This window comes from Stegodyphus dumicola, chromosome 3 (assembly GCF_044657685.1).
Source record: "Stegodyphus dumicola isolate Sdum_Otavi_A_Nest chromosome 3, ASM4465768v1".
Classification (NCBI taxonomy): domain Eukaryota; kingdom Metazoa; phylum Arthropoda; class Arachnida; order Araneae; family Eresidae; genus Stegodyphus; species Stegodyphus dumicola.
This window is the reverse complement of record NC_140770.1, coordinates 225,930,874-225,944,488: the sequence shown is the minus strand read 5'-3', so window position 1 is coordinate 225,944,488 and position 13,615 is coordinate 225,930,874. Positions and strand designations below refer to the sequence as shown.

At 30.6% G+C, this 13,615-nt stretch overlaps 1 protein-coding gene across 1 annotated transcript in view; it reads right to left on the bottom strand.

The window, feature by feature from the left end:
• The window catches only part of LOC118185948 (uncharacterized), a 151,485-nt gene that overhangs the window by 54,273 nt on the left and 83,597 nt on the right, over positions 1-13,615 (bottom strand). Inside the window, exons 9-10 of the mRNA XM_085813870.1 lie at positions 10,564-10,655; positions 7,764-7,859 (exon numbers count right to left, since the gene is read on the bottom strand). Coding sequence (XP_085669996.1) covers positions 7,764-7,859; positions 10,564-10,655 — 188 coding nt within the window. The remainder of the gene's footprint in view (positions 1-7,763; positions 7,860-10,563; positions 10,656-13,615) is intronic.

The following is a 13,615-nucleotide window of genomic DNA, read 5'->3' as shown; positions in this document are numbered from 1 at the left end:
TTTATCATAAAAATAGTTATGTTTATGCCCTTACATTTATGAAGTGCATCACTTCTGTTTGCTGGTTTCATAAATATTTAATACACAATTGCTGGCACACATATACAAATACTTGTAAAAACATTCTATTAAAAAATTAATAAAAATAAAAAAGGTACTTTTCCTTTTCGCCAGCGCAAATCTCGCCAAGGAGACTTTATTGGCGACAACATACAGTATACACATAAAAAATGTTAACAAATGTTAGTTCTACGAATTTTTTATTTTGAAAGCATAAACATTTTAATATCATTTATAATTTTGTAAAAAGTCAATAAATAAAGGCAATAAATTTGTAACAAGACATTAAGAATTTACTATGCTTTCATGGTTCAACATCCTGATTCGCTGGTTCATATCATGTGACCCAAATGATCTCATCTTGCGTAAACTAAGCTACAAAAATCTAATTATCGCAGTAATTATATACACTGATTACAAGTTAAATCTTAATCTGGAACAAAAGTTTAAATCCAAGAATTATTTCAATTCGTACAAATAACTTACTCAGAAATTATGTAAAACCGCAGTGCTTTACTTTGCTAGCGCATTCTCATTAGAATTGATGAACTTAACCCTTGACTTTGCCTTTTCAATATTTTCACCTTCGGTGAGCCGTGTTATTGCATCCTAAGTGACTTAATTTCCGCGAATTGCCTTAGGGCATAAAATTGAATATCTGGTAAAAATTCTATGTAATTGTATGCCTGTGTTGAAACAATCAATCTGATAAGAAATGGCTGCAACTTGTTTTGAAAATGAGGCCTAAAAGGATACCAGCGAGTATATTCTGTTTAGCTTCGGTTGTACCATTATTGATGACTTTATTGCTTGTGCTGGCAAAACGTAAGTTTTATGGAAAAGTACCATAAAAAATAACATAAAACATTTTTAAGTTAATAACTCTACCTTGATTATCAATGTAAATTCATGAACTTCATTATAACATAATACTGGAGTTCTTTAACTCTCTAAGCGGCAAGGCCATATATATACGGCCTAGAATATATTTTGTGATATCTGTAAGAATGTATATATATGTGCATATTAAAATATGTCAAAAAAATTAAGGCAATATATCAAGTACACAAATCCAGGTATGAAATTCCAGGAGAGTTTTTACATTAAAATCAAAAAAATAATTTGTTCTCATAGTAGTTTTGGGAAATTAGTGCTTTCTTATCGAAAACCCTGGATGCTCAGAGGGTTAAGATCTATTCTTGATAATGGTTAGATATCATAGACACCAAGAAAATGTTAAAAATAATATAAATACATTCCTATCAAGGAAACTATGGATGGAAAGAATGAATTCTGAAGGTAGATAGACTAAATAAGCCATTAAAAACTGCTATTGTGATGATGCTATGAATAAATAAAATCAATACACAAATGATGAATTATTTAACTAGCTGTAAATCAGTAAGTACTTAAGCTTACATTAAAAAAAATGCTGATATTTCAGTTTGTTTGATTTGAAAAATAAGATAGTACTTCATATTATTAAATTTCAGGAATTCAAAGGACGGAAAATGAATTCACCACTACGGGACATTAAAATTACAACAATTGAGAGGAATTAATTGGCCTCAAATTTACATGATGCATAAATCATGCAAGGATATGCATTTGATTAGCAGTGCAACACTAATTACATGTGCCTAATTACTGTATAAATTACCTATGCTAGTTATGTCCCTGGAAAACATAAAAAACTAATGGAAAACCAACTATTAAATATTAGAATTGTGTGTGCATATAGTTCTTGTGTACATATAGCTTAAATTATACCTCATCAAATAAACATGGCAGCTATATTTTCTGATGAATATGGTTACTTTCATTTTCTGATTTTACTTATTTTCTCACTTTGATTGCAGGAGAAATGTAAAGTATCAAAACAATGGATTATATAACAGTAGCAAAAACAATTAGTGCTCATACTGAACAAATTATGGTAAGAATCATGCAAATATGGATAAGAAAGGAAAAATAGCGCCAGCACACCAACCGATAAAAGGACACACAAGTATGCATCCAGTTTTATGAATTTTATATATACATCACAAATCCCAGATGAAGAACTGGGACATTCTTCATTTAGGATTTGTGACCCATAACAGCCACACTTTATGCATGCTGCACAGCAATCATGCATACAGTATAACTGTTGTCACATATTTATGTTACAAAAACAAGCTAAAGATTTCATCAAATCTATTGCCAACTTAATTTGTCTGGTCTATGTTTATACACAAGCTGGAATATCGCAGAGCATCTGTGACTACAAACAGGGTTCGTACACATTTCTGCACATGGGAATTAAGTACTTTTAAGGACCATTAATGAAAAAAATTAAGGGCCTAGGAACAAATGGGAACTGAATACGTTCAATTGAAAATATTATCTATGCCTGAATTTCACTTTTGTAATACCATCCTAAAAATAAAATAGATCCCTAAGTAGTATGCATTATTACTAAACATGAATTAATAAACATAATTGTTAATAAGTTTGAGAATAAAATAAACTTTATGCAATTTATCAAGTAGCATTAAATATTTTACACTTATAATACAGTACAAAGTCGTTAATCCAGACTCGTCGGGACTTCGGTGATTCTGGATTAGGGCTTTTTCCGGAAAAAACTTAATATTTATTTGTTTACTTTATTAAACATTTCTTTCAATGCAAGTTGTTTTGTTTGTGCTACTACTTTCTCTTTAATTCTCTCTTCTATAAACAGAATCTCTTCTCTTTACGCACATGCGTAGCGGACATGTGCATTAAACGCGCATGCGTAAACGTATTATGCGCATGCGCATAAAGTTTATGGCTTTGAGGGCCAGATTATAGATCATTCTGGATTATGGACGTCCGGATTAAAGACTTTGTTCTGTAATTGATCATATTTGAAAGACGATACGTGACATTTACGTTTTACTAACAGTTAGCTTTATGTTGATTTTTTTTTATGTCTCATTTTGTCACATACTTGATCGGTCTAGAGGTTTAGTAAATAGCAGGCAGATTTTATGTCCAACGGCATACGTTAAAATGATAAACAAGATTGTTGAAACTAAATAACATGTATTTTACATATTTTAAAGAAATAACATTCTGAAACAACATGTTTCATCTACACAATCAATCGACACTCTCCCCAGACCATTACGCCATCAAACTTGGCACACATAAAAGTACAAATCGAAGAATTACAGAAGCATTGTTGCCACACAAGAAAAGGCATATAGTTACAAACTTCACACAATAATAAAACAAAAACACACTTTTGAAAAATAGACAATAATAATAAAAATAGTAATAATAAAATTCTTAACAATATTTTCTAGATTATGCAACATCCTCCCCCCTTTTTGAGTCAGTGGCAAACGACTCAAAAACATATGTTATCCTATTAAAAAGGTCTAGTACATTAGGCTTCTTAACAATCCGTCCTGACGATGTAAATTTCTGTTTTATATGCTCTATGTCAGTCTGATCGTTTTTCTCTACGATGATAAGAAAGGCTCTTCAACTAAATAATTTTCATCTATTTGTATCTCTAGTGGATAAATACGCTGAATGGGCCTTATGAAAATCTCATTCTAAGTTTTTAGTTTAACTGTTCGAACTTTGCCATCCTGACAAGGGATTTTTTCTATAATTTTACTCAAAGGCCAATACAAGCGTTTTTTGAAATCATCGCCTATTAAGACTATCTCCCCAATTTTAGGCAACCGGGTTACTTTATTTTGTGGTTGTTTCATTATTAATTGCCCCAAATATTCTTTTCGGAAACGATTCCTTAAATTTTTAAGAAGTTTTGTGCGGTATTTAATTCTTCTCAAAAAATGCTGAGAGTCAATTTTATCTATATCTGCTACATTCGAAGTACAATTTTCAATTAAAAACATTGACGGAGTTAAAGAGATAGCCTCTTCAGAGTTCTCCAAAATATATGTTAAAGGTCGAGAATTAATTACCGACTCACAATCACAAATTAAGGTTTCCAGTTCTTCATAAGATAAAACCGATTTTCCCAAAAAACGTCTTAAAAGCTCTTTAACCATGCGAACTAGCCGTTCCCACCAACCTCCCCACCAGGAGGATGTTGGTGGATTGAATTTCCATACTATTTATTCTCTTTATTTTTGCCTCATTCTCTATTATGTCCCAGTTAAGTTTAGACATTTCGTTATAAGTTCCTCGGAAGTTAGTCCCATTGTCAGAATAAATGGTTCGTGGTCTGCCCCGTCTGGCTATGAATCGTCTTAAAGCCAAAAGAAAAGATTCTGTTGATAATGAAGTCACCAGTTCTAGATGGATTGCCCTGTACACAGTGCATGTGAAGAGTGCCATCCAAACCTTCTTACCGTCTTTCAAAAACAATGGGCCAGCTAAATCTACTCCCAAAATTTCAAAAGCCCTATAATCTCCTACGCGATCTTCAGGAAGAGGAGTCACTTCACAAGACATCGGTTTCGCTTTATATCGTTGACACACCCTTTTAACACGTTACGCACAGTTTTATGTTGTTTTAGTATCCAGAATCTTTCTCTTAAAATAGATTGAAGCATTTGAGTTCCAGCATGACAATGTCTCTTATGAACTGACTCAATTAACAATGTAGTAAAGATACATTTACTCGGTAACAAAATTGGTGTTAAAAATTCAGAATTGTCTTTGCGTTCCAATATTCTAGTTTTAACTCTTAGAATTTTTTCATCATCAAGTAGGTTAAGAGCTCCAATGTCAGGGAAATTTGAGCTTTGAACCAACCAAATCAAAACTTTTTCAGAATTTATGATTTCAGCAACAGTTAGTTTAGATTCTTTACACAAATTTGAATTCTTCCTACAGTTAGAAATAAAACGTAACACCCAACCGGTTACAAGAATCATTTTCTCATAATCAGAAACTCTTTCTGCATACCAAGGAGTGGTATCCTCTGAAAAGTTAACATTAATAACTTTTACCTTCCTTTTTTCCAAATCAGCTTCGTTCGGCTGACAAACAATATTGGTAGGCCAAAATTCAGGGATTTCTCTTAGCCAAAGAGGTCCCTTAAACCACTCTGAGTTAATCATTTGTTTAGCAGAGCAACCACGAGATAACACATCTGCTGGGTTCATATTACCAGGCACATGCCTCCATGATTCAGGTTTTGTCAACTTAGTAATTTCTTTAACACAATTGCTTACAAAGTTCGACCAATTACGAAGATTTTTTATCCACCATAATGGGACTGTGGAATCACACCATAAAGTTACATTTATATCAAAATCATTAAGAGCTTTACAGACATTAATTCCAAACTAGGAATCGTCAAATTCTTAATAGGAGCTACTCTAAATTTTGCTCTTAAGAGAGTAATTTTTACGCTACACGAATCAACACTTCTTGAGAAAATACATCCTGCATAAGCATATTTGCAGGCATCGACAAATACATGCAATTCAACTGTTGCAAAGGTTCTAATGAATCGGGGTATTGCCACATTTTTCAACAAAAGTATATCAGATAACCACACAAAAAATTTACTTACAAAATCATGAGGCAATACCTCGTCCCAAAAAAATTCCAACTTCCATGTTTCTTGTAACAAAAGTTTTGGAAGCAAAGTTATTGGTGCAAGTATTCCAATTAGATCAAAATTTGATTGTAAAATAAACAGAATCAGTCTCTTAATTACCTTAATATCACAAGTTATCATATTTACATTTATGTTACACCTTAAAGTATCACTGTCTAAATTCCACAATATTCCTAAAAGAGGTGTGTCCCCAGAATGTTTTATACAGTCAAAAGTCGTTAATCCGAACTCGTCAGGACTTCGGCGATCCAGGATTATTGATTTTTCCGGATTATAGATCATCAGTTTAAATCTGGTAAGATGGCATGCAGAAATTATAAAATTAAAAATATGAAACCGTAATTTATGAAATAAAGAACAATTATGATCTAAAGGGTATCAAAATTTACAGAAAAAAAAAAAAGCTTAATATTTATTTGTTTACTTTATTAAACATTTCTTTCAACGTAAGTTGTTTAAGTTGCTTCGTTTTATGTGATAATACTTTCTCTTTAATTCTATAAACAGATATAATGTCTTTTTCAGTTACAAAGTTCCGCTGTTCAAGTCCTATAATTGCTGTGTCGAGAATACCGACTAATTAGTCAATCAAAATTTTTTCGTTTTCAATAACCTCTGTGTCACTTTCTTCACTATCAGAAGCAAATTATGATGACGAGGAATATGATTTAAATCACATCAAAGATGGAGTACATCGAGATGAAATACTACATTTACTAAGGAATTATAAGCCAAATAAAATAAAAACATCTGCCCTGAAGATAAGGATAGTGCTGACAAATCAACTTCCAATTCATTGCGTGCAGCGGTGTTAAAGATAAGCAAAGTTTAGATAAACAAACGTTAAAGTTAGACAAAGTAAACATCTGTGCCTATCAATAAATCAATTTCACTTTCCTCGCAAAATGTGTCACTGACCTCAATTTTCCTGCTTTTCAATTCCTCAATAATCTGAGTATTCTTGATTGTTGGAACAAATCCACATATCTTTTTTTCAGAAAAAGCTTCAAAACAACACTTAAAAGTGTTATCTAAATTGCTTATGTCAATAGCAAAAATAGAATGGTTTTGCTAAGAGCTGTTTCGTAAATTGTGCTTTATGGCATTATACCTTGTTTATTTTTCAGATTCAAAATAGTGTATAATAAGTTGCCAAACTGAAACTTTATAATATGACAGTGAAAAATATTTTTGTTTATTTTAATGTTATTTTTTAAATATAATTTCAATATAATTACCATTATTTTAATGAAATTTATCAATGCTATGATGTTTTAAAAAAAATCGTCGAAAAATTCTCAGATCTCGGAATTAAAAAGTTTCTATAGAAACTAATCTGAAAATCGCCAAAATATTGAAACGTCGCCAAATTTAGAACCGTTTAATAAAAGAATTCACATCCCCAAAAGCGAAAAGTTGTTTAAGAGCTCTTTATTAGAGAAAACGAATTTCAAAATGCTTATGTTTCTCTTCTTGCTTAGAAAATCATGGCATACTCAATTTATATTAGAAATAGAAACAAATTAAAACTCATGAACCCATTCAAAAGATAACCACATATACGGCAGCGAATCGCCAAATGTATTCCTCCAAAGTGCTAATTCACACTCAAAATGGCAGCTGAAAAAACAGACAGAAATATCAGATGATTAAAATTAAGGACCTTCTGCTGATTTTGGCCAAAATTAAAGACTTTTAAGGACCAAAAATCGATTCCAAAAAATCTAAGGACTTTTAAGAACTCTTAAGAACCGTATGAACCCTGTACAAAGACCTGCAGATTTGGTAAAAGTGTGAAATTTAGTAAAAATGAGTAACTATACTATATAGAATGCCATACTCCAAATATATATCCAATGCTTCATCCTTCAGGCTGTGTATTGGCAGTTATTGCAGATACAGCAACTACAGATACCGATTTCTTTATATGATGAAGGTCAAATCAAGCTGTACTGTAATTATTGTATACTTACACCATAAGTTACCTGTATAATAAATATTGTTTTGATAGCTCCTATCTTTTGCAATGCTGTAGTTTTAAAGACCAACAATATATTACAGTAAGCAATGGGAAAGGGAATCAATAAACACATAAATATCACTTTAAAAATGTACAATAGAGTCAAACCTGTTGCACAACAGAATTCCTTTGATTCTCACACAACACATGGGTACATTTGCTGCTATATGCATTTTCTACTTCACCTCCATGATGTTGTATGATCTGAAATAAATTGTTTTATTACATTAGGGAAATTATTCACTCTACAGAAAAATACTCAAAAAAGTATAAATGAATTTTTCACTACATAAAATAAAATTATACTAGCAATTAAAAAAAGGTAGAAGCATAAAAAACATACAATTATTTGTATGTGTAGTTGTTCTGCCTATACCGATTTAATTGTTAAGTTATATACATCACAGGAAATAAACTCCATAATTTAACAATATTTAAAGAGCTTTCATGTGTTCGCTTTGTAGTTATTATTTCAGTTTGGAATTTCCAAATTCTCTCTTCAATTTCTTTCAACCTATACATAATAGGATCATAAATCAGAGTTCAAGCAGTCAGTTTCCAATAATTCAATTCAGGGTTAGCTTAAAATTAAGTTTCACATAATTCTGAAAGGCAGTGTTGACTTATTTTTGGTAACTGTTTTTAATACCTTTAATATTTAAGTTCCTAATTCCAACCATATTTTTTTTTTAAAGCCCAAAAGGGCTATTATTCTCTCGAAATGCAATTTTGCATTGTTCGACTTTTTTTTGGATTCTGTTGCCATTTGCAAAAATGTAAGATATTATTTTTTCATATTTAATTTATCTGTTTCTAATTAACAAACAACTGTTTAATAGCAACAAATGCAACTCTTCTTGTGAATATTATTTATTTTTATTTTTTAATCTGATTTAAATAAAAATGCAAACTGATGACATATCTAATTAAAACATATTAAATTATTTTCATAGAATTTCATTACATATTTTTTCACTTTTCAAATACACAGAAGATATAAAATATTCTGTTCTCATGTTAAACACACATTCATGTAATAGCCTATAAAATGTTTCAGTATTCCACCTGGGCCATATCTGTTGATAATTTCTACTGATAAACCATATTAAACTTTAAAACAGCTCTTTTGGGCAATTGTTAAAATCTGAACAATTTCAAATTTATTTAGCACAGAATTTATGTGTTTAGGAAGACATGTTAGTGATAACTTGAAGAGCAGCATAACTATTAATGTACCAGTTCCCACAACAAGACTACTTGAAATTACTAAATATTAACATTTTTAGTCCAAAGATGCAATTTGCTCAGGACTATTAATTTCATTTTGGCATTTTGCATTGGTTCACTATAAATGTCAGTTCACTTTTCAAATTTTTGCCAACAAATATTAGAGCACTGTATTATATTTAAAGAAATTAAATAATGAAGACTCTGCAACAATGTATATATGTTTCTCGCATTGTGATAAAACAATGATACCTAGAGCCATCAAATTTTAAATAACATATGTTTCCACCCAAATATGTGCATCTGCAAGCCCAAATTTGGAATTTGTTTTATTATCCCTTTCGTATTTTGTAAAACTTTAACGAATTTTTGATTAACAAACTCAATGATTTCCAAGCGAACAATGGCAACACCATAAGAGGAAAAAAAAAAATTTTTTATCTCCAGCGTGCGAGACTGTGTATTAGAAATTCTAAAGATATGGTCTAAAATTATTTTGCGATATTGCTGTTTTTTACCCTTTAAGCACGAATTTAATAAACGTAACGCACAAAACGTTAAAAAGTGCCCCTTTGGGCGTAATGTAAAATCTGAATGCCTTCAGATATATATATATATATATATTTGTTATTATTTAAAATGTTTTTGTGGGAAATGATGATAAAAGATGCAACCAAGCAACATAGCCATTTTTGTATGCATTCTTTTTGTTGTTTAATTTCCAACAGTTTTTATAGATAAATTGTGATATTTTTAGATTTTTAACTAAATTTTAAATCTAAATTAAATAAAATCTGAAAGCCTTCAGATTTATATATATATATTTGTTATTATTTAAATTGTTTTTGTGGGAAATGATGATAAAAAATGCAACCACGCAACATAGCCATTTTTATTCTTTTTGTTGTTTAATTTCCAACAGTTTTTATAGATAAATTGTGATATTTTTAGATTTTTAACTAAATTTTAAATCTAAATTAAATCTGAAGGCTTTCAGATTTATATATATATATATATATTTGTTATTATTTAAATTGTTTTTGTGGGAAATAATGATAAAAAAATGCAACCAAGCAACTTAAGCCATTTTTGTATGCATTCTTTTTGTTGTTTAATTTCCAACAGTTTTTATAGATGAATTGTGATATTTTTAGATTAATTAAATTTTCAAATATTGCTGGTGGAATTTACTAATGATGGGAAAAATTATGGTAAAATTTCTGCAGGAATACACTTTTACCACAAAAATCACTAAAAGGAACAATGATGAGATGCATTTAGCAGATAACCAGTGTACAACTCTGAGTTTGTGAAACTCTGACATTTTTTAAAGCAAAAACAGATTGCACTGCACATGGGGAGAACAGTACTAAGAGAAGAATATCATAACATATGTATTTTTGATGCATCATTTAATTCGTATTTGATAATTAAAATTTATATTTTAAATTTTCAAAATGTGTTTTCTTCTGCTATGCTGACAATGTTTGTCAATTTCGATAAATGCTGATAATTTGGGAATGCTTTTAAAAATATCGCGAAAATCGCTAACTTGCCCCAGATAAGTAGTTTTTAACCTTTTAATTTGCATTAAAAAAAAAAAAAAAAAAACTAAATCATGCTACAAAGGTTATGTTAATATATAAGGTTATGTTAATGTATAAGTACCTGAAAAACTCACCTTTTTCCACATGGATAATTTATCACTTTCCACTGACTTATCATAATCTTCAATACAAAAAACACAACCCAATAGGCACAAATCTGGAGGCACTATTAGAAAGAAAGAATGAAAAAAATATTTTTCATGCTTTAGTTTGTAGGAAAGCAAATAGTAAAATAAAGTTTGATATTTCAAACAACTCTAATAAAAATTTGGAAGACATTTCCAAAACATATCTTATTCTTATATGTAAATATTATAATGTTAATTCCTTAATTTAGAAGAGCACGCATTTTTATAATACGTGTGTGCTTGAAATAAAACAGTGAATGCCGATTTATCAGTTTTGGGGTTTTTTAATCTTTAATCTAATTAAATCATAGCAGGATTATCTACCTCTTTCAAAGAGAATCAATACTGATTTGGTTTCAGATATCAATGCTATAATTTAATTTTTCATTATTCCAAAAATACTTTATTTAACCCTAGCTGTACTGCTCATTTCTCCCACAGAAAACTATTCCCAATTGCATCTTTGGAGAACATGTCAACAAAGCTAAGTCTCTTACTTTTGGCCTTTCCTTTTTAGTTCTACAGTAATGAGAAAAAGACAGCAGACCATTCAAGTAAATGATGCTTAGTTTGTGCAATAACTGAATTTTATTTTTGAACAAAATGCACATCAATGCTATGCTCAAGTAGCACTTTCCCGGTAATCCAATGCATTAACTTACAATTCTATAATAAAAGAATAAAAATGTTTTTAAAAAATACTAAGGCCATTAAAACAACCTTGATGTTGTGTTTAAGAGACCGGTATTCTGTAACCCACCCCAAAATTTATGTAAGTAATGCATTAAATAAACCTTTAAATAACTTAAACTTTATACAGGTCAAATGAAACAGACTGCTTAATTGTAACTTTTGGAAGTGAAAAAAACTGCAATATTGTAAAGTGAAAAAAAACTGCAACATTTACTATTATCAGAAATATGTATGTATATATTAACAGACAAATACAGTCAAAAGTCGTTAATCCGGACTCGTCGGAACTTCGGTGATTCCGGATTATAGATCATCAGTTTAAATTTGGTAAGATGGTATGCAGAAATTACAAAATTAAAAATATGAAACCGTAATTTATGAAATAAAAAACAATTATGATCTAAAGGGTATCAAAATTTACAAAAAGAAAAAGCTTAATATTTATTTGTTTACTTTATTAAACATTTCTTTCAATGTAAGTTGTTTAAGTTGCTTCGTTTCATGTGATAATACTTTCTCTTTAATTCTATCAAACAGACATAATTTCTTGTTTAGTTACAAAGTTCCGCTGTTCAAGTCCTACAATTGCTGTGTTGAGAATACCGACTAATTTGTCAATCAAAATTTTTTCGTTTTCAATAACCTCTGGGTCACTTTCTTCACTATCGGAAGCAAATTATAGTGACGAGGAACTTGATTTAAATCATATCAAAGACAGAGTACATCGAGATGAAGTACTACATTTAGTAAGGAATTATAAGCCAAATAAAATAAAAACATCTGCCCTGAAGATAAGGATAGTGCTGACAGATTAACTTCCAATTCATTGCGGGCCGCGGTGTGAAATTGATAAACAGATTTCGGATTTCAAAACATACTTTCGCTTTGTAGATCCTTTACATATTAGTAAATATATATCGAAAATTCTATTTGACATAATCGAAAGTTCAAGCTTACTTTTATAAAATTGCTCTAACAGTCTGTAAAAAATAATAAGCCGGATCCAATTCGAAGATTAAGGAACAACGCAATCTGCAACATTAACTGTATTAGATAATTTTAGCTTAGCTTATACCGTCCGTTACACATTAAACGCACATGCGCACACATATTCGCAGTCGTAAAGGTCTTAAACGCACTCGTAAATGCCTGCATGCGCAGAAAGTTTGTAGCTTTGAGGTCAGGTTTATAGATCATTCCGGATTATGGGTGTCCGAATTAACGACTTTTGACTGTATTGTTTGAATGGAAGTATGGGTCGAGAAAAGGAGGAATTGTTACAAAGGCCTTATTTCTAATTACTGTATTTGACGGCATATAAGACGCACCCTTATTTAGACGGCCACACACAAGGGAAAAAAGTTTCAATAGCGTGGTTTCTTTTAGTTCTCACGTTTTGTAAAAGCCAAATAAACAATTATTGAATGCAATTACCTTTACATATAAGACTGTGTCCTTCACGTGTAAGATGCAGGTAACTTTTTTGAGACCAAATTTAGGAAAAAAAGTGCGTCTTATATACCGTCAAATACGGTAGTAGGTTTTGGTTCGCATGCTACAGCTCTTACACACTTATATAACTGCAAATTTATGTAAATCGTGTTTTAGTAAATCGAGAAGTTACTGCAGTAAGTTGTTCTGAATTACAATTTCAGGAAAATTTATTAAAAACATTAGTACATTATAAAAAGAGAAAATTTCAAATGAAACTACAATGCATGGCTATTTCAAAATACATAGAATGCCTGACATTATGAAAATTCTGATATTACAACAAAGTGAGATAAAAGTAGAAGAGAAACACACCACGTGAAAGATAAAATTAGTAACACAATAACATTGAGTTTGGCACAGATTTGAGTCAAGATCTGAACAGATTTTGAGGGCAAACAGGTACAGCCTGTCTTCATCAAGAGCAAAGAAATCTGGAAGACTGACAGTGTTGCAGATTTCTTTTTCTTGCGACCAAATAGTCCTTTGGGCTTTCATGCCTAAACTAATAAAAAGTCTGTTTAGAAACTTTCAACTAAATAGCAAATAATCTTTGACGGGGAGAAAAAACACGAGTCCTAACCAAGAATTAAAATCATGTTGCTAACTACTGTAATGTGGTAGCATCTAAGATTAAGCAAAATTTGAAAATGTCTGTAAACCAGAGCAAGCTATGAAGTGCTACAGTAAATAATAATAACTCTGAAGATGTGAATTTGTCCCACTGATTAATAACAATAAGATGGAAGCATGAGGATGGTATGGGTTCCAAGCTACTACAGTACAAAGTCAAAGATCTGGACTTGTCGGGACT